Here is a 24,852-nt window from a genome sequence, read left to right on the forward strand (position 1 = left end):
TTGAGGAAAAAGGAGGGTGCTTCACAGCAACAACTTCAGTGCCGCGCCCTGAGACCACGTGGCGACGGGGTACCCCAAAGGACAGGGAGGACAGACCTCAAAATATCACAACCGTTAAAGCAACAGGTTTTGGACTGGTGAGCATGAATTCCTGGCCCCTCATAGCCTAATCTAGTTAGGTATAGGGGTGGGATTAACGATAAGGGGATTGTTTAATGTAATTGTTTTCCCTCGATGTGCTTTGTGTTCCCCATTTCCCATATAAGTGTAATTGTTTTATACCTGTATTTCATACCAGTAATTCTCATAAGTTTGTGTTTTAATCTGCTTTAATAAAATCTTGGTTTTCTTACACCAAACCACTTGTCTACTCAATTTTCTGTATCGCCGCCTGTACCTAAGTCCGGTGTCTAGACCCCAGGGATGTGGGAGTGATTCGAACTGCTCAAGGGACAGTCAGAGGTGAAGCTGACTGGGCACGGCACACGCCACCCCCTACACTTCAACTGTAGAAGGGAACTCCAATGTAGTAATCAATCCATCATGGACAAACTACTCAGACCCACCCGTCTTGACCTGGACCCGAATTCACCTACAACTGCTAAGGTATGGAAACACTGGTATCGTACCTTCAGCAACTTCCTCAGGGCGTGTGGTGAGAATGTTCCTGATAAATTAGAGATACTTGCCAATTATGTATCTCCTCATGTGTTTGACTATATCGAAGACTGTGTAGACTATGACGCTGCTATCCTAATATTACAGCGACTATATGTTAAGGCCCCAAACGAAATTTTTGCTCAGCATCTACTGGCCACTACTCGACAACAACCCGGGGAATCACTGACGAATTCCTTCAAAAGCTTTGCAGGCTCAGCAAGGATTGTAATCTTAAAGCTGTCACAGCTGAGCAGTACCAGGAGGAGATAATTCGTGATTCTTTTATTAACGGAATTACGTCTCCCTTCTAATGTCTGTTGGAGAATAAAACCCTTGAGTTACAAACTGGCTATGACCAGGCATGTTCCCTGGACTTGGCAAAGAAGAATGCAGATACCTATCTTTTACCACGTGCACGGGCTGCTGGTATCACTTTTAATGACTACTTCGATAGGTCTCGGGCGGAAGCCCTCACTGATGATGACTCTAACCTAGCGGATGACAACCCTACCCTAGAAGCCTTCACTGATGACAACCCTGCCCTAGCGGCATCTTGGCAATCTGGAAGGAAGTGTTTTTTCTGTGGAGGTGCATTCCACTATAGGAAATTTTGTCCTGCTCGTAACGCAACCTGCAATCATTGCAGTAAGAAAGGTCACTTTTCTAAGGTATGCCAGTCAAGAGCCTCTGTTAGTTTTGCAGCTACTATCTATAAAACTGCTCCTCCCCCAAGAGCCACTACTAAGGTTACAGCTGCAATCTATAAAACTGCTCCTCCCCCAAGAACCACTACTAAGGTTACAGCTGCAATCTATAAAACTGCTCCTCCCCCAAGAGCCACTACTAAGGTTACAGCTGCAATCTATAAAACTGCTCCTCCCCCAAGAACCACTACTAAGGTTACAGCTGTCAAGGGTAAAACTGCCCCTCCTCCCATCACAGCTGTTCTTTTTTAATTCATTGATGGGATGTGGGCGTCGCTGGCTAGGCCTGCATTTAGTGCCCATCCCTAATTGCCCTTGAGAAGATGGTGGTGAGCCACCTTCTTGAACCGCTGCAGTCCATATGGTGTAGGTGCACCCAGAATGCTGTTAGGAAGGGAGTTCCAGGATTTTGGCCCAGCGACAGTGAAGGAACGGCGATACAGGTCCAAGTCAGGATGGTGTGTGGCTTGGAGGGGAACTTATAGGTGGTGATGTTCCCATGCATCTGCTGCCCTTGTCCTTCTAAGTGGTGGAGGTCGCAGGTTTGGAAGGTGCTGTTGTAGGAGCTTTGGCGAGTTGCTGCAGTGCATCTTGTAGATGGTACACACTGCAGCCACAGTGCGCCGGTGGTGGAGGGAGTGAATGTTGAAGGTGGATGGAGTGCCAATCAAGTAGGCTGCTTTATCCTGAATGGTGTCGAGCTTCTTGAGTGTTGTTGGAGCTGCACTCATCCAGGCAAGTGGAGAGTATTCCATCACACTCCTGATATGTGCCTTGTAGATGGTGAAAAGGCTTTGGGGAGTCAGGAGGTGAGACACTCGCCGCGGAATTCCCAGCCTCTGGCCTGCTCTTGTAGCCACAGTATTTATATTTCCCCAAAGTCTGTCCCATGCAGCCACGAAGGTTTCGGTAAATGGACACATTTTGCGGGCACTGATCGACTCATGCAGCTCTGACAGCTTCATTAGTGAGAGGGCTGTCAGTAAGTTAAAACTGCGTATTTACCCCTCAGACAGGGAAATTGCAATGGCTCTGACGACACTGACCACCAACTCTTCCGGCTTTTGTCTTGTCAACCTTATTCTCAATGGCCGCACTTATTTATCCACCCGGCTCGGGGTGCTCAAAAACCTATGCAGTGATGTGCTCCTGGGACAGGATTTCCAGAAACAACACAAAAGACTCACTTTCGAGTTTGGAGGGTCAAAGCCGGAGCTTACTATTTCCAAAGTACCGTTTTGTGCGCTTTCAGCGGTTTCGCTCGATGAGCCCTCCTTGTTTGCCAATCTTTCCCCCCGATGTAAGCCCATAGTCACTAAATCACAATGTTTCAGCCAAGATGATCGATCCTTCATCAAGGCAGAAATCTCTCACCTTCTAGCTGACGGTATCATTGAGCCATGTTCATCTCCCTAGCGGGCTCAAGTCGTCGTTGTTAAAAATCCTCTGAAGCAACACAAGAAATGTCTTTGCATCGATTACTCGCAAACTATTAACCAGTATACCGACCTGGATGCCTACCCACTACCACGCATCGATGACATGGTCAATAACCTTGCCAACTACAAGGTATTTTCAACTTTTGATTTAAAGAGCGCATACCATCAAGTACCATTAAAGGACTCTGACAAAAAATATATAGCCTTTGAGGCCAATGGTCGGCTTTATCAGTTTTGTCGCCTTCCATTTGGGGTCACCAATGGGGCGGCCATCTTTCAACGGGCAATGGATAGCCTAGTCAAACAGGAGAACTTAACGGACACTTTTCCATATCTGGATAATGTCACCATTGCTGGTCATGACCAGAAGGAGCATGATGCCAACCTCCAGAAATTTTTTGACATTCTCCGTCGTCGCAACTTAACCTTAAATGAGTCCAAATCTGTGAAATCAGTACCATCAGTCAACATCCTTGGCTATTGGGTGGGCAACGGTGTCATCAAACCGGATCCGGAGCGACTTCGTCCGCTTTAGGAGCTCCCTCCCCCTACGAATCTCGGCTCTCTTCGTCGGGCACTCGGCATGTTCGCCTATTATGCAAAGTGGATACCCCACTTCTCCGACAAGATCCAGGCCCTGCTTCACGTGGTCATTTCCGTTGGAGGCAACGGCTATTTCAGCTTTCAACCTCCTCAAGCGACAACTGGAAAAAGCCATGCTTCGTTCCATTGATGAAAATCTTCCTTTCGTGGTCGAGTGCGATGCATCGGAGGTGGCGATCTCGGCTACCTTGAATCAAGGTGGTCGACCCGTTGCATTTCTGTCCAGAACTTTGCAGGGTAGCGAGCTCCATTATCCTCCTGTCGAGAAGGAGGCTACGGCTATCTTTGAAGCAGTACGTAAATGGAGTCATTTTCTCGCTCGTCGCCATTTCACACTTATAACCGATCAGCGCTCCATGGCCTTTATGCTGGATAACCGGAAACGCACTAAGATCAAGAATAACAAAATACAGCTCTGGAGGATGGAATTGGCCGCCTTTGGCTACACCATACATTATCAACCCGGCAAAGAGAATGTAGTCCCGGATACCCTCACGCGTGCATTCTGCTCTTCTATGTCAACTTCGACTCTTGCGGATCTTCATACTGACTTATGCCATCCTGGCGTTACCCGTATGTTGCACTTTGTGTGATCTAAAAATCTCCCATTTTCTACGGAAGATGTGAAAAGAACTTGCTCCACCTGTAGAATCTGTGCGGAATTAAAACCGCAATTCTTCCGTTCATCGGATGGCTCGCTCATACATGCTATGCTGTCTATGCAGCGACTCAGCATTGACTTTAAAGGGCCATTGCCTTCCTCAATGCGAAACACCTACTTACTTATTATGGTGGACAAATATTCACGCTTTCCCTTTGCTTTCCCCTGTCCCAATATGCTTACTTCCACAGTGATCAAATGCCTCGATCAGGTCTTTTCCCTTTGCTCTGATCGGGGTGCCTCCTTCATGTCAAGCGAACTCAAAAGTTATCTTTCCCAACGGGGAATCGCCACAAGCAAAACGATACTGTATCATCCCATTGGTAACGGACAGGTTGAGAGATACAACGCTATCATTTGGAACACTGTTCGTCTTGCACTGAGGTCACGCAACCTACCAGACCAGCAGTGGGAAACTATGCTCCCTGACGTGTTACATTCCATCAGGTCTCTTCTTTCTATGTCCACCAATGTCACTCCTCACAAGCGATTCTTCAGATTCCAGCGTCGCTCCACTCATGGGACGTCCCCACCATCATGGTTGGCAGCTCCCGGCCCCGTGCTGCTCTGAAGATTCGTCCAAACTTCCAAAAATGATCCCCACGTCGACGAGGTGGAACTAACGGACGTTAATCCCACTTACGCGCACGTGCGGTACCCTGATGGCCAGGAGTCCACCGTTTCACTCCGAGATCTGGCTCCCTGTCCAACCAGTCCCACGGACTCAACTGGTAGAGGAACCCATGGTAATGATACCGACGCTCTGCGCTCCTTTGAGGATGACGCCCTACCTGGGACATCAAGGGATCTGCCGGCTACTCCACCAGATCAACTCAGGGAGCCGAGCGCTTCCCATGGGATGGCCACCCGAAGCCAGGATGCCGGTCAATCCCCGGCTACCAACCAAGATGACGCCAGCTCTGCTCCTGTGGGACCCGCACCCGGAGTCACGATCTCCCCAGTCTTCCACAGGTCGATCAAGGCGACACGGGCCCTGTCGATCTACCAGTATGGACCAAGCGACCCAGGGACCAAGACACGGTCCGAGGAGACGTGCCTTCCAGCCACAAGCGAAGATCTAAAAGACTGCGCCTATTCCTGGTCCGCCTAATCCACTAGAAGGAAGTCGTCGGACTTCCAAAACTTTCAGGCGGGAAGGCATGTCATGAATCTTATCATGACTCATGAAGTAACACTGGGCGGCCAGCTGGTGGCGCCGTCCAAAGAGTATAAATACTCGGGTGTGGGCCCAGCTTGCTCAGGATGTTTCTGTAACCAGGAACTAGTGAAGTAACTAGGAATCTCATGGTTGTGAAACAGTTGATTAAAGCCTTGTTTTATACTCAAACCAAGCTCTCAGTAGTCTTTTTACATCAGACTGATCTCCTGGTATTTTATGCAATGATAGTGCATACACTATTTTGTTCTGTATCTTTAATTCTATGAATCATTTAATTATAAGTAATTATGCTCAGTAGTTTAGCTGGGACAAAGAAAGGTCATGTTACAATATTTTCTACCTTCTGGATTGCTAGAAGATATAGTGGACATCCTACAAGCCCACCTGTGAGCAATTATTTGTTAGATCCAGGCTATAGTAGCTTAGTATGGCAGAGGTAATTAAATGTAGGTTTCAGGTCAGAAGAGAGATGTTTATGGAAATTATCATCAAGCCTTTTGCATCAGAAAAAGTCTGAACTATAGCACTCCCTTCAGTCAAAGGAATAACTAATTTATTTACAAAATTTCAGGGTCGTGTGCCCAGGGATTTGTGCTAAGGCTTCTCTATAAATAATTTGGGCACAGGGACAAGAGAAATCATACTTGTTGATAACAAATTGGACATATTGCAAACTGTGAGGAAGGTCATAGACAGGTTAATGGAGTGGGCAGATAGGTGGCAGATTTTTCTGTTTTTATCTTTATATACCTAGGATGAGAAGAGTGCTCACCCCCATTCATAGGCTGATTGCATCCCTGAGCATCATCGATGCCTGCAAAGGACAAATGGGATTCTGGGTTTTATAGATCGAGGCGTTGAAAATAAAAGCAAGAAAGTGATGTTGAATTTGTACAAGATAGTGGGTAGGCCACAGTTGGAGCCATGGAAAGGGTATAGTGACAATTCACTAGAGTTATACCAGGAATGAACAGTTACATTTATGAGGACAAACATGAAAAATTGGGGCTATTTTCACTGGAGCAGAGAAGCTGAAAGGGAACCTAACAGAGGTTTGCAAAATTCTGAAATGATTTGTGAGAATAATTAAAGCTTGTTTGATTCCACTAGTTGGCAAATCAGTAGCAAGGGGGCATAGACTGGGGATTATCACCATAAGAATGAAGAGGGAAGTTAGAAAAAAAAAATCATATAGACGGTTATTCGAACATGCATTCTTTACCATGAGTGGCTATTGAACAAAGGCTATGGGGTCGATTTTCATTGACCCGTGGAGTCGGGTTTGGAGGCGTGCGGGGGGTTAAAGTCCCGAATTCGGGGGTCCCAACACCATCCCGCCCCCAACCCGCCTCCATGCCAGTTTCAAAGGAGGCGGGTACCCGCCCTGCACTGGGACCCGCCTACCCAAGGCGGGAAGGGATTAGTGCCAATTAACTGCCTGTTTTTAGTCTAATCCCTATTTTTATCCCTGAAGTGTGGGATTCCCGACGGCCCCAAACCACGCCAAGTTAGCGAGGTGGGCCGTCGGGCTGAAGGGCTTGGAGGGGTTGAGATGTCCGGTGTTCAGGTGAGTGATGGGTGCATGAGTGAAGAGGTAAGTGTGTTTGGCGTGTTTAAAGTGTTTAAAGAAGTTTTACTTACCTTTACAGCCTTCCTTCCTTCAGGTCTCCGGAGTCCCTCATCTCACTGGCACAGAAAGCAGAATGGCTGCGATCTGTCAAAAATTGCAGCATTCAGCTTTCTGTTCCGAAGAGATCTCTAAATCATCCTGAGAGGAAGGAATTAACTTGGAGTACAGATTGTCAGTGTTTGACAGCTGGGCGGGCTCAACAAGATCAATCAAGTCAAAATCGCGTGGGTTGGCTACAACTCCATGGAGGCGGGACTACAACCCTGAAAGTTGTAGTCCCGCCTCCTACCCGCCTCCTCAATGAAAATCCAGCCCTATGTGCTCAATATTCCAGGGTCCCTGCTCTGCTACTGGAAGCGCGGTGGAGTGGGACCACTAGCCGACCACTGGCCAGGATGTGGACCCTACTTTAAATCCCGGGGACGGGGTCATTTATATAATTGAGGTGGGCAGCCTGCACTTTACAAGTGCAAGTGAGCTGCCCGTCCCGAGTGACCACCAGAAACCCGGCACCCTGCTGCTTCAATAGGAGGCAACAGTGGCCCTTACCAGGTGAAGAGGACAGGCCAAATGTTTCAACTTTTCCCTGAGGAGAAATGAGAATCTTCATTGGGATCAATTACCTTTGCAGGAAATTTATTTAGGAAGGCTCAGAATGGAAACTGTGCCTGCTCTTGGTAAGCATGGCTTCTACTATGGCTAAAGAGGGTGGAAATTGCAGAATTCCCAAGATGGCCCAGGAACACCCATTCCCTAACATGCCCCCAAAGTCCTGTCTTGGCGTAAAGGGAGTGGCTGGAAGACTTGACTTCCCCTATCAACCCCCAACTCAGATCTGGGTTACTGTGTAAACTCCCCAGCTCTTCTTCGAAATAGTGCCATGGGATCTTTTACGTCCACCTGAGAGAGCAGACGGGGCCTCGGTTTAACGTCTCATCCGAAAGACGGCACCTCCGACAGTGCAGCACTCCCTCAGCACTGCACTGGAGTGTCAGCCTAGATTTTTGTGCTTAGGTCCCTGGAGTGGGACTTGAACCCACAACCCTCTGACTCCGAGGCGAGTGTGCTACCCACTGAGCCACAGCTGACACTAAATAGAAATAGAATATTAAACTTTTTCTCGTGTAATCACCTCTCCTAGCTAGTATACCAGGCTACGTGAGTCTTCTTCTGTCGTATGGTAGTAGCAAAGCAAATCAAATGTCAATATCTAAGTCGGACATCCAGGCCAAAGCTTCCGGTGTAACAGTGTGGATATCGTGAAGGCTGCCTGCGAATTTCCTCTGAGGGCAGTGCTCGATGATGTGCTCCAGGGTCTGATCAGGAGCTCCACAGTCGCATGATGGGGATGCTTTAATCTTCCATCTATGGAGAAGGTGGCAGCATCTACCATGACCGGTTCTGAGGCGGTTGATGGTTGTCCACTGTTTGCGAGGAAGGTTTGATCCTTCAGGCTGTACTGTGGGGTCCTCTCTGAGGAATCCATTCCGTATGTCGCAGTTCTTCCAAGCATTTCTAGGTGAGTGTGTGACACCCTTGGCATTGAAAACTTCATTACATTGTCATCTAAAGCAGGATAATAGATTTTCTCAGAGGGGCCAGGTTACCATGAACTCAATGAAACACAAATTTAATATGTAATAGATTTATAGATATATAAATGTGTGTGTATGTGTACATTTAATTCTGAGTTGAAAGTTAAAGAAAAATTACCAAACTGTTGTTATAAACCTTATCAGCTTAGTATTTTATTAAATTTTACACACAGTAACTGTGATTAACTTTCTGTTGCCAAAAAGCAAGAACAAAATTGAACTTATAAAGTAATGCGATGCATGCTTATCGCAGGTTCACTGCAGCTTAGTGAGGGCAGGGAAAAGCTGCAACAGAGACACCAGGGAACAGGCAGAGGGAGTTCGGTGTTCAATTCTGGGCACCGCACCTCAGGATGAATAGATTGGCCTGGGAGGGGGCGCACATCACAGATTCACCAGAATTACACCAGGATTTAAAGAATTAAATTATGAAGACAGATTGCATCAACTTGGCTTGTATTCCCTTGAGTTTAGCAGATGGAGGGGTCATTTAATTGAGGTGTTTAAAATAGTAAAAAGGATTTGAGTTAAATCATTTCTGCTGGTGGGGGAATCCAAAACAAGGGGGCACAATCTTAACATTAGAGTCAGGCCATTTAGGAGTGAAATCAGGAAGCATTTTTTACACAAAAGGGAGTGGAAAACTGGAATTCTCTGTGGATGCTGGGTCAATTGAAATTTTCAAGATTGAGATCAATAGATTTCTGTTAGGTAATGGTATAAAAGGTTATGGAGAAAAGGCAGGTAAATTGAGTTAAGATACAGATCAGCCATGATCTAATTGAATGGTGGAACAGGCTCGAGGGGCTGAATGGCCCACTCCTTGTTCTTAATGGTGTGATACTTAAACACATGAACCAGGGAGATCCCATATTCAATTCCTGGCCTGTGCTGACCTCAGTCAAGGCTGCAGTAAGGGTGCTTCTGTTGGCATTCATGTCTCTAGACTGTGCAGGAGAAAAATCAGCCCAGAAAGGCTTCACACTCCTGATTTCCAACCTTTGTCTCAGTATGTGTGGTTATTATGTGAGGACAGGATTCATCTTGGCAATAATAGTTCCCTAATGGTGGATAGCTTGCCAACACTTACTGTCAAGGCTCAGACACGAAAACTACCCACTTGGTTGAGGTACCACAGGACTTCCAGTAGCTCATTGTGAATCAGTACCATCAGGAGTGAAAATTAGACAGGAAAACAATTATTTAACTCATAATCTTGACCACAAATTCTAGGCTGACGCTCCCAGTGCAGTACTGAGGGAATGCTGCACTATCGGAGGTGCCGTCTTTCGGATGTGTCATTAAACCGAGGCACCATCTGCTGCCTCATGTGGACGTAAAAGATCCCATGGCACTGTTCGAAGAACAGGTGAGCTCTCCCCAGTGACCTGTCCCAATATTTACCCATCAACCAACATCACTAAGACTGATGATCTGATTATTTATCACATCGCTGTTTGTGGGAGCTTGCTGTGCGCAAATTGGCTGCTGCGATTCCTACATTACAACAATGACTACACTTCAAAAAGTAATTCATTGGCTCTGAAGAGCTTTGGGACATCCCGAGGTTGTAAAAGGCGCTATATAAATGCAAATTCTTCTTTCTCTTTAGCCGGTTAAGTTTGCAGCTGGCTCAAAACCGGAAGGCAACAATTAATGGACAAGCGGAATTATGCAGCCCAGCTTCTGATTTTCTGCTGCTAATGCTAGTTTCTTATGGTTTGTATTTCATTATTGTTTTAGTGCCAGCAGAGGGAGTGAATATAACAGCACTAACCCACACTGCCCACGGCATCGTCGGAGGGTCGGTCTTACTTTCTATACATTACACAGCCAGCAGTTCGGAGACTCCCGTCATTCAGTGGCAGCTGAAGAAGGACAAGCCCATCCCTTTGGTCCAGTCCTTTGGCACACGCATCCTGGGCAAGCTACGGCCGGAGTACAAGGATCGGATTGTGATCTTCCGCAACGGGTCCCTGCTGATCCACAACCTGCAGCCAGCCGACGAGGGAATGTACGAAGTCGAGATCGCGATCACAGACGATGCCTCCACCGCCGTGAAAACACTCAATTTAACTGTCGATGGTAAGTGTTCGGGTTGGCAGGCTTTCTGTGCAACTATATTCTGGTTTGTACTGAATTACTGATCAATTGCATCCCCCACCCCCGCCTCCAATTAGAAAAGTTATTGAGTTTCCCCTCCAGTTTCTCACTCTGCTCTTTCAAAGACACTGACTTGTACTGGCTACAGTTTCATGGACAGCAGCCTCCTCTGCCCAATAGCCGTTCTTGATTACAAGTCCAGGCAGTGGGTTTCAGCTGATTCAGTCCTGACCCAATATTAACAGATACAGCTTCCAGCAGAGGGCACTGGATAGAAAGGAAGAATGAAGAATTGATTTGCATTTACACAGAGGTGAAGATAAGGTCTGATGCTCCCCATCCCTAACCCAGGGACACTGTAACTAATTGTCATGCATCCCAAGATCACCCTGGCTGAGACCTGCTAACGCAGCTCAGACTGGAGGTCAAACTTGCCACTTCCCTGGTCAGCATGGCTCAGTCCAGCACCAGGCAGTGCTGAGTTCCCTAGTCACAATGACTGGGGCGCTCCAGTTGCAATTAGTGTCCCTGGACTCGCGAGGGAAGGAGAATCAGTTCTGGTTCCTGCTCCTGACTGACATGCCATGAACCCTGCTGTAAAATGCAGATATCCTGACACCAGGTGAGAACGGGATTGGGTTTCTGAGTCCTTAGTGTTGGAGTCCAACTGTGCCTGATATGAGAGGCAGCCAGAAAGTATCAGTAATGTATTATGACAGCTAATAGACCAGGCTGTGCCTGGACTTGATATCCACCAGCAGTAGCATTGCAACAAACAAGTAAAATCTGTTCTTGGGTTATTAGGTCTGCCAACCTGACCCATTTTGGACTCCCCTCTTCTACAAGCCCATTTGGTAGCTCCCTATCACTCATGGTTGGGGCAAAAGGAAAACTTGACACCTACTGTGCCCCCAATTTGTACTGCTCTAGTTGAACATAATAAAATCACTAGTAGTGACCCCTCACCAGATTACCTCTGGTAAACTTCAGCCTTGTTTCTGAATGACATGCATTCTTTCGACACTGGTTATTACTTAACCTGGTTGACCTGAGGGGCCTGTTTTCCTGGCTGGCTTCCCATCTTCCACCCTCCATAAACTTCAGCTCATCCAAAGCTCTGTTGCCTGTATCCTAACTCGCACCAAGTCCCCTTCACCCATCACCCCTGTGCTCGCTGACCTACATTGGCTCCCCATCCACCAGCGTCTCAAACTATAACATTCTCATCCTCGTGTTCAAATCTCTCCATAATCATGCCCCCTCCTTATCTCTGTAACCTCCTCCAGCCCTCCTAGAGGTTTGCGTTCATCCCACCATTGGTGGCCGCGCCTTCAGCCGTCCAGGCCCTCTGCTCTGAAATTCTCTCCCTAAACCTCTCCGCCGCTCCACCCCTTTCTCCTCCTTTAAGACATTGCTTAAAACCTACCTCTTTGACTCAGCATTTAGTCACCTGTCCTAATGTCTTCATCTTTGGCTCTGTGTCAATATTCAACTGGTGACGCTCCTGTGAAGCGCCTTGAGATGTTTCACTGCGTTAAAGGCGCTATATAAATGCAAGTTGTTTGTATTGCACACCCTATGTTTTACAGCCTTGTGCCCATTGTCTGTTTCCTGCCTCGTTTTATCCAGTCCCCGTGACAAAGCCCGTGGTGGTGTTATCATCCTCCACAGTACTGGAACTGAGTGAATATGTCACGTTGAACTGTTCACATGAAAATGGAACCAAACCGCTGTATACATGGCTGAAAGGAGGGAAGCCCCTGGAGGACGACGAACGGTTCTCTTTGTCCAGTGATCAGAAAACCCTGACCATCACACGGGTCCACATAACCGACGATGACATTTACAGCTGTACGGTGGAGAATCCAATCAGCAACTCTCGAAGCACGCCGGTCAAACTGACCGTATACAGTAAGTACATGAGCGATATATGGGGGGGGGGCACATAATGTGGGAAAGTGGGATATATACACTAGGGGGGCAATGGGATTTATAGAGGAGACACAATGGGGCGGAGCAGGATATTTATAGAGGTGACAGCGGGGAACAGTGGGATACAGATAACATTATGTGGGAAAGTGAGGTAAATGCACTGGGCGCAATGGGATTTATAGAGGAGACATTGGGGTCAACAAAATGGAAAGTAAAGCAAGGTGTAAAACGGGTGACTGATCCGATAGCGCCGTTTTACACTATCGCCAAAAGTTACAATTACCCCAAAGAGTTTAAGTGCAGGTAAGGTTACTGAAATGTTGTGTGTGGATTATGATAGGTTCCTGGGCTGCTGAATATAAGTATTCTGCAGTCTTGCTTGATTTACCTGTGGGGGACAGGGGAACTTTGCAGAGCCTCTTCTCGGGAGGATGTGGTTTAAAAGGTTCCTGAGGGAGCACCCACCATGCATGCAACTCTGCCACAAACACCACCGGGTTTGTGGGGTGAGGGGTTGGGGCCTCCACGGGTGGGCCTTTGGAGGTTTGGAGCCCCCATTGAAGACCCAGAATGGCAGGTGGTAAATGACTGGCCTGGGGCTGAGAGCTGGAAACTCCCTCCCCATGAAGCAATTTGGGTTCCCCAGAGTCCCCTTACAAAGGGAGATACTTCAATCTCCTTTCCAACAATGTTTTTGATCTCTGATCTTTGTGTTCCAGGCTCTGACTCTGGCCAGATGTGCCCTACTTCCACCTGTGTCGGGTGTTGAGACCAGGCGTGCCTGTGCCAGTCAAGCGTTGAGTCCTGACTGAATGCTTAAGAGCAAAAACTTCTGACTTAGGACCCCTGGCCCTGCTCACTTATGTTGATTGCCTTTTTTGGCCAGGAGCAGCCTCCTCCCTCAAGGCCATCCTGTAAAATTCCACCGGGAGTCTGTCAGAATGGCCACACAATTTTGGTGCCTCAATTATTTGGTAGACCCTTTTTATTAGGGCGGAGAAGATTAAGAGTAGAACTGGTGTTTAAAATTATGAGGGGTTCTGATAAGACAAGTAGAGAACAACTGATTCCATTGACCAATGCATCGATAACTAAAGTGTGTAAATTTAAGCCCTTTAGCAAAAAGGAGAGGTTAGGAGAATTTTATTTTAATGCAGAGGGTTGTTAGGACCTGGACTGCTCTACCAGAAACAGTGTTGGAATCAGAATCTTTAAGGCTTTTCAAAGGGAAATGGATAAATATTTGAAAATGAAAAAATTAAATAGGTATGGGCACCCCATCCACCACCTTAAACATTCACTCCCTCCACCACCGGCGAACTGTGGCTGCAGTGTGTACCATCTACAAGATGCACTGCAGCAACTCGCCAAGGCTTCTTCGGCAGCACCTCCCAAACCCGCGACCTCTACCACCTAGAAGGACAAGGGCAGCAGGCGCATGGGAACACCACCACCTCCAAGTTCCCCTCCAAGTCTCACACCATCCTGACTTGGAAATATATCGCCGATCCTTCATCGTCGCTGGGTCAAAATCCTGGAACTCCCTCCCTAACAACACTGTGGGAGCACCTTCACCACACGGGCTGCAGCGGTTCAAGAAGGCGGCTCACCACCACCTTCTCAAGGGCAATGAGGGATGGGCAATAAGTGCTGGCCTTGCTAGCAACGTCCACATCCCATGAACGAATTAAAAAAAAGTCAGGGTAACGGGATGAAGTAGATAGCACAGGCACAATGGGCCAAATTACCCCCGTCTGTGCTATAAAATCCTATGATTCTCTGACAGAGTGGTGTGTGGAAAGGAGAGGCTTGATGGGCAGAATAGCCTTTGCTTGTTATGTTCTTCTAAATGTAGCTGGAATGGTTTGACTTATAGCTCAGAGGCTGGAAGTTTGGACCGTGACTTTTTATGTTTTTCTATAGGGCGGAGCTCTTTATACATTATCCTGTGCACAGGGGGGATTTTCCTTCTGGTTACCTTGGTAACCGTGTGTGCCTGCTGGAAACCTTCAAAAAAGTAAGATTTGATTGAGGTTCTTGTTTTTATATTTTGCCTGCTTGTTATTGTGCACACGGAACGATTAATTGTAAATGGCTCTTCATAAATGGGCACGGTAGTGCCGTGGTTACGTTACCGGACTCAATCCAGAGAACGTGGGTTGAAATCCCACCATGAGAGTTGGAGAATTTGAATTCAGTTTAAAAATCTGGAAATAAAAAGCTGTTAGGTTGTCGTATAAACCCAGCTGGTTCACTAAATGTCCTTTAGTGGAAGGACACCTGTCGCCCTTACCCGGTCTGGGCCTATATGTGACTCCAGTCTTACACCAATGTGGTTGACTCTTAACTGCCCTCTGAAGTGGTCTAGCGAGCCCCTCAGTTGTATCAAAAGAACAGCGGTTCAAGTAAAAGGCCCACCACCCTCTCAGGGCAACTCGGGGCGAGCAATAAATGCCTGTCTTGCCAGCGACGCCTGCATCCCGAGAATGGATTTTTTTGTTTTTAAAGTCGCATTCAAAAAGTATTACATATGACTGCATGCTGCAAAGTGGATCATCTGAAAGAATGGAAACCTTCCTGTCTCTGTGTAATTTTGACCATTTTGACACGAGCAAGCGCATCAGATGTACAATGTGTGCACTTAGTAATTAGGATAATCTCCTTTTAATTGAGAAACATTGGTGAAAGGGAGAAAACCACCACGATTGAAAAGATGAGAAGTAGTGCTTACGTCAGCTCGAATTGCCTTTTCAATCCCTGCAGTGTAGGAAAAAGAAAGAAGACCTTGCATTTATATAGCACCTTTCACAGCCTCAGGATGTCCCAAAGCTAATGAAGTACCTTTGAAATGTAGTCACTCTTGTAATGTAGGGAAATGCGGCAGCCAATTTGCACACAGCAAGATCCCACAAACAGCAATGAGAGAAATTATCAGATAATTTGTTTTAGTGATGTTGTTTAAGGGATAAATATTGGCCAGGGCACTGAGAAGAACTCCCCAGCTCTTCTTCAAATAGTGCCACGGGATCTTTTATGTCCACCTGAGCAGTCACACTCTGTTTAATGTCTCATCAGAAAGATGGCACCTGCGACAGTGCAGCACTCCCTCGGTACTGCACTGGAGTCCCAGCTCAGATTATATGTTCCTCTGTAGTAGGGTTTGAACCCACAAGTTTTAGACATGGCAGTGAGAGTGCTACCAACTGAGCTAAGCTGACAAGAGAGGAAAACAGCACAGACAGAGGGAGGGAAAGACAGACAGCAGAAAGAAATAGAGAGACAGTAAAACATGAGAGAATCGGCAGACTGTAAGAGAAAAAGAAATAATTGAGAGAAACAACCGAAAGAGAAAGAGAGTGCGAGAGCAGTGCCAGGTATAAACCCCGGAGCTCCCTTCTAAACAATGTATTTATAGACAGTAAACCCAGAGCCAGTTCAGTGGAATGGGATTAATGTGTTTGACCTGCCCACGGTACAATGTGTATTGAAGCCCATGATTCCCCACCAGGTGAAGTGCTGAATCTCAGTTAGGCCGTCTAGTTAAAGCACCACACTGAGTTCAGGTGCAAACCTACAGAGATTTGGACATTAGCAATAGTGGAAGTCCACTATTAACACAACAGGCCCCCATTTCAATTCACAATTCACAATTCAAATCGCTTTATTGGCATGATAAGTTACATCTTATGTTGCCAAAGCATCAAAATACATTTATGGTTTAGCACATAAACGCAGTTCTATTCATACAGTGTATAAACAGGTATATCCCTGAGTGTATAAATATACATTCGCATTGTTTATATATATTCTTTTCTTAGTTTACTGGTTGTCCCTCTGTTCATGGCAAGCTGTAACATAGTGTGCCGCCAGTGTTATACAGCTTCTCTCCTCTCCCAGTAGGAATGGGAGTTTTTGGTTGTCATTCAGATTTCTGAAATCAGGGCATATTTGTGAGAATTTTTGATAGAAATTCTCCCTGATGCCCTGATATTTTCCACAAGCTGTGAGGAAGTGCATCTCTGTCTCCACCACTCCCTGACTGCAGTGAGAGCATATCCTGTCCTCTCTTGGCAGCCTGGTCTGCCTGTGTCTGCCTTTTTCGATCGCTAGGCTATGTTCGCCAAGTCTGTACCTTGTCAAGGTTCTTCTCAGTTTGTTATCCTTTACCATGGTCAGGTAATCAGCTATGTTGTATTGTCTGTTTAGGGCCAAGTAGCAATTGAGTTTGCTTTGGGTTTTTGTTGTTTCTGCCCAATATGTCAGGTATTTTTCCTTTTGCTTAGCGACGATTGTGTTGGGTCGAATTCTTTGTGTTACCCTGTCACTGTCCTGGGGCTGGTTATTGTTAGTATTGTTAGTAGTTACTTCACTGAGTCCCAGGACTAGTTGACTGAGGGTATTCTTCTTTATGGTCAGCTCTTGGCATTTCAGGGCGTCGTAGTGATAGCATTGGGGATTGCTCATTTGTAGGTGATTCCAAAATTTGGTGGCTCTTTTTTGGATAGTGATTATTAATGGATATTGGCCTAGTTCCGCCCTGCATGCATTGTTTACTGTTTTCCTTTGAGTCCGGAGGATACTTTTACAGAATTCTGCATGTAGGATCTCAATTGGGTGTTTGTCCCATTTTGCAAATTCTTGTTGAGTTAGCGGTCCCCATACCTCACTGCCATAGAGTGCAATTGGTTCAATTACTGATTTGAAAATTTTGAGCCAAATGCTAATTGGGATTTCTATTTGGATTGATTTTTTGATGGCATAGAAAGCCCTTCTTGCTTTCTCTTTCAGTTCATTCACAGCCAGTTTGAAGTTTCCCGTAGAACTGATTTTTAAGCCCAAGTATGTGTAGTGAGTGGTTTGTTCAATTTTGGTTGTTCCTACTGTGAAATTTATTTTGGGTCCCTGATGTTTGGATCTTTGCTGGAACACAAGGACTTTGGTTTTTTGGGGATTTATTGTCAGGGCCCAAGTCTGGCAGTACGACTCCAGCAGGTCCAGGTTTTGCTGTAGCCCCTCTTTAGTAGGTGACAGCAGAACCAGGTCGTCTGCATAGAGGAGGAATTTAACCTTGGATTCATATAGGGTGAGGCCGGGTGCTGTAGATTGTTCAAGTAGTTTTGCCAATCCATTATGTAAATATTAAAGAGTGTCGGTGAGATTTCACTAGCCTTGTTAATGCTGGGATAGCATGCATGTCAACCATCAGTACTCCCCAGGTAGTGACCACTTGTCAGCTTATGTTGACCAAAGTCAGCCTGTCTTCCACTGCGGTTTCAGTCTAACTATTTGTTTTCACATGCCTGCTGTACTCAGCTGTTTTTAGATTTCAGCTTTTCTGAAGCTAGTTTTCTAGGTCGGTATGTATGGATTTATACTCCAGTTGACCTATTTCTTCATCCCTTGCTGCGCCATGCAATAAGCCGGGAGCAATTCCTATATCAGACTCTGAGCTCACAGTTTGGCTTGTGCTTGCTGTGTCATTGAGAGAATGTGTTCTTGTTGGAGTAATTTGCCAGTCTTATCGCCAGAGCCACATCAAGTTCAACACAGCAGCAAATGCTGGGTGATTCTTCTGTCTGTGACGCTCTTCACACTGACCACTGGGAAGAGCCAGCCAGAGTACAGCTACTGTCCAGTTCTCTCGCCTTCTCTGTGGATTTGTACCTGAACTCAGCATGGTGCCTTTGACTAGGCGGCCCAGCTGAGATTCAGCATTTCCTCTTGTGAAGAATCATGGCCTAGAAATTTGTGACCGCCACAAAAGCTGCCACTGCGGTCGGGTGTTAAGGGCCACCGAAAATGGTGGCGCTGGTAGGACAGAAAAATGGACGCTGGGGACTGATTAACATTAGCCCAGCGCTTAACTCACCGTGGAACGCCGTCCTGGTGACATTGGCCCCAGCAGGAGGCTCCAATGTAGCGTGGCCGTAACATCACTGCAGCAAGAACAGCCGGCTCTGAAAGCAAGGCTGTCATTTCAGAAAGCATTGTCGATTTCTTAAAGGGGCAATGCTTTCTGAAAAAAATTTAAATGATGTAAAAATATGCAGTTTTTAGCCCTTACAGCTCAACTGCCTTCTGAAAAAAGAAAATGAACAGTTAAAAGAATTCCCAAAATGGAGTCTTCGGCCTAGAAATTCAGTTGCGTTTGCGCCCAATTAGGGGCGAAAGAGTGGGTTGCGCCGGAAGTTGCGTCGCGCCCGAAATTAGGTGGGCCCTAACATCAGCGTTAGCCGGTAGCGCTGCGCCGGCACCGATGACATCATCGGTGTGCGCAGTGCCCCGGTACCGCCCGAAACCACGCCGATCCCCATCTTCAGTAGCGGCCGCCTCTTCCGTGGCGGGCGCTAACAACATCGGGAGACCGGGTCCTTACTGCAGCCTTAGCGGCACAAGTTAAGGTGGGGGTGCGGGGCGGCCGCTTTTTCGGCGGCCGCCTGCCCGCACCTCCTTCCCCGGCCTCCTCCACCGCCCCCCCCCGCGGCATTGCCGGCTGGTTTCCGTGGAGCCCGGCACTTCTCCGTTGTGCCGGGCTCTTTTGCCGGCACTTGCAATCGGGGCTCCGGCCGTTGCAGGCACCTCCCCTTAAGAGAAGGGGGAGGCCTGCAGTACAGCAGCCTGCCGCACCGCATCGGGTGGCGCAGCGGGACCGGGAGCGCTGAAATTCACTTTCAGCGCCCCAAGCGGGGCGGACACACCCTGTACCAGCGCCCGGTTCCGCTTTGGGGCGCTGAAAGTGAATATGGGGCGGGCACAACTGGCTCCGCGGCAGGCGCAAAATTTTCAGCACAAACGTGCTGGCGGGGCTATACCCAATTTCTAGGCCTTCATCTCTTAAAGCTGAATTCCCTTCCGCACCTAAAATAAGTGGGAAAAATGCTTCAGCACTAACACAAACGGCACAACAAGCCAAGGAAGGGGCACCCAGGGTCTCGCACGCAGCACAGGGGGTCAACACTGCAAGAGAGGTCCTCTACCCACAGGGGCCAGGAGGCCCTCCAGAAATAACAATGTGGGACCACATCACCGAGGCCATCACTGCCAGCAGTGTCGCCCCCACCACCTGGCTCCAGTGCCCAAAGAAGTTTCATGATCTCAGACCAGTGGTCAAGGTCAGTGAATGCATCTTCAAAAGCCGTCTCTGTCCAACTGCACCACTAGCCTCACACACTGCTCAATGCAGAACTCCCCCCCCCCCACCCACCCCAATCACTCACCTACCAATAATCTCTACTAAACACGAGGCCCAACTCCCATTCCTAGCTTCACCTTACCCCCTTGGAGGAGACGGTGCAGGACATTCTTGGCAGGAGCATGGCTGAGCCCTTGGCCAGCAGTGGGGCTGAAAGGATACAAGATGCTGGTATCCTCATACCTTATTCTCCTTCTGGCATGCACCTCTTGCTTTTCTGCCCTCTCCTCACCACAACTCCACCCTTGTGCCTTCCTCATTTCACACCCTCAAGAAATGCAGCCTGCCCGTCCAGTGGTTGACCAAGAACAGGGAGAGGAGAGTGAAGAAAAAGAAGAAAGACCATCACTCGATTTTATACTCCCAGCCACCAGCTCCTCAAGGTCGACCTGCAAGGTCATTTGCAGTGTCCCCCACTGAAAGTCAGCAGCCTTCCACCAGCCATGCTGCAGCCACTGGGGTAGCACTGTGTGACATCAGTAGGATAGACAAAGGCACACACAAGACTGACACTAAGGGAATGCATAAGGGTGATGAGTTGATTTTTTGATGTCGTATTGGATGGATAGATGTATAAAGTTGGATTGGAAAGTTTGCTTTGTGGTGGCTTTTATTTCAGCATTGTGGCCAAGAGGACGCTGTGATGGTCAGTAATAGAGGGAAGGTAAGGTGTGGGACAAATGTTGAAATGGGAATTGGGGTTGTGGTCACTGGTACCGCAGGCGGATGATTACATCCCGGATATCCCGGCCAGAAAGGGGCTGTCTGGGTTGCATCCTTCCTTCTGCTTCCTCCTCTTCTGTATCCTTCCTTCTGCGTCTTCCTCTTCCCACTCTGAGTGGATGCTGGAAATCTGAAATAAAAGCAGAAAATGCTGGAAATACTCAGCAGGTCAGAAAGCATCTCGACCTGAGACGTGAACTCTGTTTCTCTCTGCACGACTGCTGCCTGACCTGCTGAGTATTTCCAGCATTTTCTGTCTTCTCAGAGGGCTTCCTTTACCATCCGAGGCCTTGCAAGTGTCCAGCAGCACTCTCTGCACTCCCTGCACTTAAAAATCTTTTAACAGGTATTGCACCAAGTCACTACTTCAATAACATTTTAAAAATCCAGTCCAAAAGCTTAAATGCAAACTTACCTGAAAGATGTGTGTGTCCCTTTAAGAGGTGCTGACAGCACCCCTGTCAGTCTGCTGAATGCTACTGACAGTGAGCGTAGGACCCAGCGCTAAGGTCGAAGTTTGCTGAGGTGACGTTAAGTCGGCGTTGCATGCCGATTGATGTCACCCTCTCTTCATTTACATTTCCAGGGCCAGCGCTGCTATCGGCAGCACTAAGGACCTCACCAAAATGGCGGCCGCTGAGTCCCATGCCAGAGAAGGGCGCTAGAGTGGCGGTCGCCATTTTTTGAACCAGATCACGGCGGTAACTGGCCCAAATTCTATGCCCATGTCTTTACCGTAGACAAAGCAATCACATTAATCCCATTCCACTGAGCTATCTGTGGACTTGCTGTGTGTAAAAACATTGTTCATAAATGAGCCTGGGGTGAGGGGAATGATTCTCTGGTAGCTCACTGGCTGCCTGCCTGGTGTTATAATGAACCACAAAGCCCAGGAAGTTCCCAGGTTTTATTCATGAGTTAGCAGTGGGTTGCTAAAGTTGACTTCAGTGTTACCAGGATAAGGAGGAGAAAAACCAGCCAGGGGTCCCACTCCTGATCACTATCCAGTGACCCACTGTAACTAAACATGTGTAGATCAGCCTCGTTTGTGATACCCTCGCAGTTGGATAGTCTTCTGACAGCATGAAATAAACAGAAAATGTTGGAAATAAAAAGAAGGCCCATCAGCATCTGAAAAGAGAAAAGATAGATTAACATTTTCAGGTCTTTAGCCCAAAGCATTTGTTGGCCTGGGTGCGGGAGACCACCTGGTATCTGAACACGTAATAGGTTTATGTATAATTTATTAAGTTCAAAGTCTACATAGGCTGCAAGAAAGTACTGTAAACAGCTAGATCTTAAATCTTAAATATACTCGTAACAGATCATAAGGACAGAACATACATATTCACAACCCGGGACACCAGAGCTGGCTCTGGTAATCAAGGTGGAACGAGCCATGTTCCAGAGCACAATGGGATTTCTCATATTGATACCAATCAGTAAACAGCTCCTGGCAGAATTCCATTCACACCAGTGAATTATATCACTCTTATCTACCCACAAGGTTGTTACATCCTATTTCTTACACTGTTCCACTGCTCACCTCTTCTTTCTCAGTACTTTTCTATTATCCCTAAACTAGCTTACCTCCTCTTGTTAATTGTGTTATTTCTTAAACTGTTCAACACATTATATTAAACTCAATCTAATCGGTTCTATTCTTCATTCTTGATTAACATTGTGATTAACCATCACTTATCTCAGCTGCACTTCCTCTGCTTTCCGTCGTATCTCACTCTGACTCTCCTCACTCTCTGGAGTTTAGAAGAATGATGATCTCATTGAAACATACAAGATTCTGTGAGGGATTGACAGGGTAGATGCTGAGAGGTTGTTTCCCCTGGCTGGAGTGTCTAGAACTAGGGGGCATAGTCTCAGGATAAGGGGTCGGCCATTTAAGACTGAGATGAGGAGGAATTTCTTCACTCAGAGGGTTGTGAATCTTTGGAATTCTCTGCCCCAGAGGGCTGTGGATGCTGAGTCTTTGAGTATATTCAAAGCGGAGATGGATAGATTTTTGGACTCTAGGGGAATCAAGGGATATGGAGATCGGGTGGGAAAGTGGAGTTGAGGTCGATGATCAGCCATGATCTTATTGAATGGCGGAGCAGGCTCGAGGGGCCATAGGGCTGACTCCTGCTCCTATTTCTTATGTTCTTATGTTTGCCCAAGGATGTATCCTCCTTTTTCAGCAGATGTTCGAGTCTACTGCATGCCTCAATATACACTAACTATCCCATCATCCTTTGTTAGCCACTTAAGTTACCACACGATCTAACCTAATATAAAAGTACAATTTAGCCATTTAGTATAAAATATTATCATGTAAAATATCAAGCACTATTCAACAGCAGTGTAGGTCCAGCATTTCTAGTTCCTGCTGACACTAACTCTGTGCTCACACATGAAAACTGGTCATTGGGTGAGGTGCCAACGAGACCTGGTACTTGTGTGGCTGTATCCAGAACGTGACACTGCCTTCAGGAGTGACTGGAGGAAATTAGAGACCCATAGCGAGCCTGTGTTTGTCAGGCTGAAGTCAAAATGAAATACGATCAAATTTTTCTGGATAACAAATAATAAAGTGGAGGTGAGGACAATATGTAATTATGGGACCTTTTAATAAACAGATCTGAATATGGCAGTGACTGCATCTCTAAAGTACTTCATTGGCTATATTCCAGTGCAGTACTAAGGGAGAGCTGCACTGTAGGAGGTGCTGTCTTTCGGACGAGGCATTAAACCTCTCAGGCGGACATAAAAGATCCCATGACACTATTGAAAGAAGAGCAGGGGAGTTCGCCCCGATGTCCCGGCCAATATTTATCCCTCAACAAACATCAGTGAAACAGATAATCTGGTCATTATCACATCACTGTTTGTGGGAGCTTGCTGTGTGCATATTGGCTGCCGCTTCTTACCTTACAACAGTGACTACACCTCAAAAGTACTTCAGTGGCTGTAAAAATCTTTGGGACGTCCTGAGGCCGTGAAAGGTGCTATATAAATGCAAGTCTTTCTTTCTTTCAAATAAACAGTAACTAGCCCCAAAGTGCCTGAAAATCTATATGAAGGGCAATGCGCTTCAGGCCTCACTGTTGTGTCTTGTTTTTTTCAGAGGTAAAGGAAAAGGAGAGAAAGAGGGGTCCCCAGGTTCTGCGGAGCGGAGAGAGGATCAGGCCAAACATGAAGGTAATGTGTGGTTTGAGTGTGGTGGGATGGTGTGTTGGTTATGGGGGGGGGGAGCGTGGAGCCCACACCTCTGGTTCTCGACATGGCAAGTTCTGATCCAGGTTGGTGGGAAGGGGTGAGGAGGAGGTACCCATGTTCGGCCAGAACACCACTGGCCAAACATTGGGCCGGGATTTTGTCAATGGAGGTGCATTGGGGCGGGACTGGTAGTTGTCGGGTTTCAGTCACGCCCCCAGCGACGTCTGACCAACCCACGCTATTTTCCCTTGATTGGCCTTGTTAAGCCCGCCCTGCAGGCTTAGCCAGCCAATTAAGGGAAAGCCAGTGACAGATGGCGTCAGCGTACGACGCTTCATCTGTCGAAATTTTTTTGACAGATGAATTGTCAGCGTTTGACAGCTTTGAGAAGCACACTGACAATCTCTGTTCTAAGGTGAGCCCTTGCACAGAAGGCTCACCAAGACCTCTCTCCTCAGCAGAAAGCAGATGGCTGCTGCATTTGAGAATGCGGGGTTGGGACCTGCTCCCAATTTTTTCCATTTTGCCACCAGTCCCGCCTCCAAACCTGCCTCCTCAGGGCTGGTAAAATCCAGCCCAAATTGGTCCAGCCTACTGCACAGAGCACCATTGATTGAAAGCTGCTGAGCAGATTGTATCAACTTTTTTCTGGCCAATAAAAGGTGTATGTGTGGGAGATTGGGAGTCTTAAAAAGAGGCAATGAAATAACTGAAGCATGGTGGCCTGGGGATTAGGTGGGTTAGAACATTCCTCCTGATTACAGCACAGTACCTTGACGCAAATTGACAATCTCATTCAGGGGGCTGGATTTTCATTGGGCTGTGGAGTCGGGATTGGAGGCATGTGGGGGTTTAAAATCCCGAAATCGGGGGTCCCGGCCCCATCCCGCCCCCAACCCGCCTCCATGCCAGTTTCAAAGTAGGCGGGTACCCGCCCCGCACTGGGACCCGCCTCCCTGAGGGGGGAAGGGGATTAGTGCCAATTAACTGCCTGTTAACAGGTAGTTAACAGGCAGTTTTTAGCCTAATCCCTATTTTTATTGTTGAAATGTGGGATTCCCGATGGCTCCAAACCACGCCAAGTTAGCGAGGCGGGCCGTCGGGATGAAGGGCTTGGAGGGGTCGAGATGTCCGGTGTTCAGGTGAGTGATGGGTGCATGAGTGCAGAGACAAGTATGTTTGGTCTGTGTAAAGTGTTTAAAGAAGTTCTACTAACC

General features: G+C 47.3%; 1 protein-coding gene across 2 annotated transcripts in view; it reads left to right on the plus strand.

Annotated features, from left to right (window-relative positions):
• Positions 1-24,852, plus strand: part of LOC147100411 (hepatic and glial cell adhesion molecule-like) — an 85,644-nt gene that overhangs the window by 52,363 nt on the left and 8,429 nt on the right. For both annotated transcript variants that reach the window (XM_085968096.1, XM_085968097.1), the window contains exons 2-5: positions 10,216-10,557; positions 12,205-12,486; positions 14,431-14,524; positions 23,544-23,617. In XM_085968096.1, the coding sequence (XP_085824222.1) occupies positions 10,216-10,557; positions 12,205-12,486; positions 14,431-14,524; positions 23,544-23,617 (792 nt within the window). The remainder of the gene's footprint in view (positions 1-10,215; positions 10,558-12,204; positions 12,487-14,430; positions 14,525-23,543; positions 23,618-24,852) is intronic.

Source organism: Somniosus microcephalus, chromosome 26 (genome assembly GCF_052327205.1).
Source record: "Somniosus microcephalus isolate GS21.2 chromosome 26, FLI_Smic_1.0, whole genome shotgun sequence".
NCBI classification, from domain to species: Eukaryota; Metazoa; Chordata; class Chondrichthyes; order Squaliformes; family Somniosidae; genus Somniosus; species Somniosus microcephalus.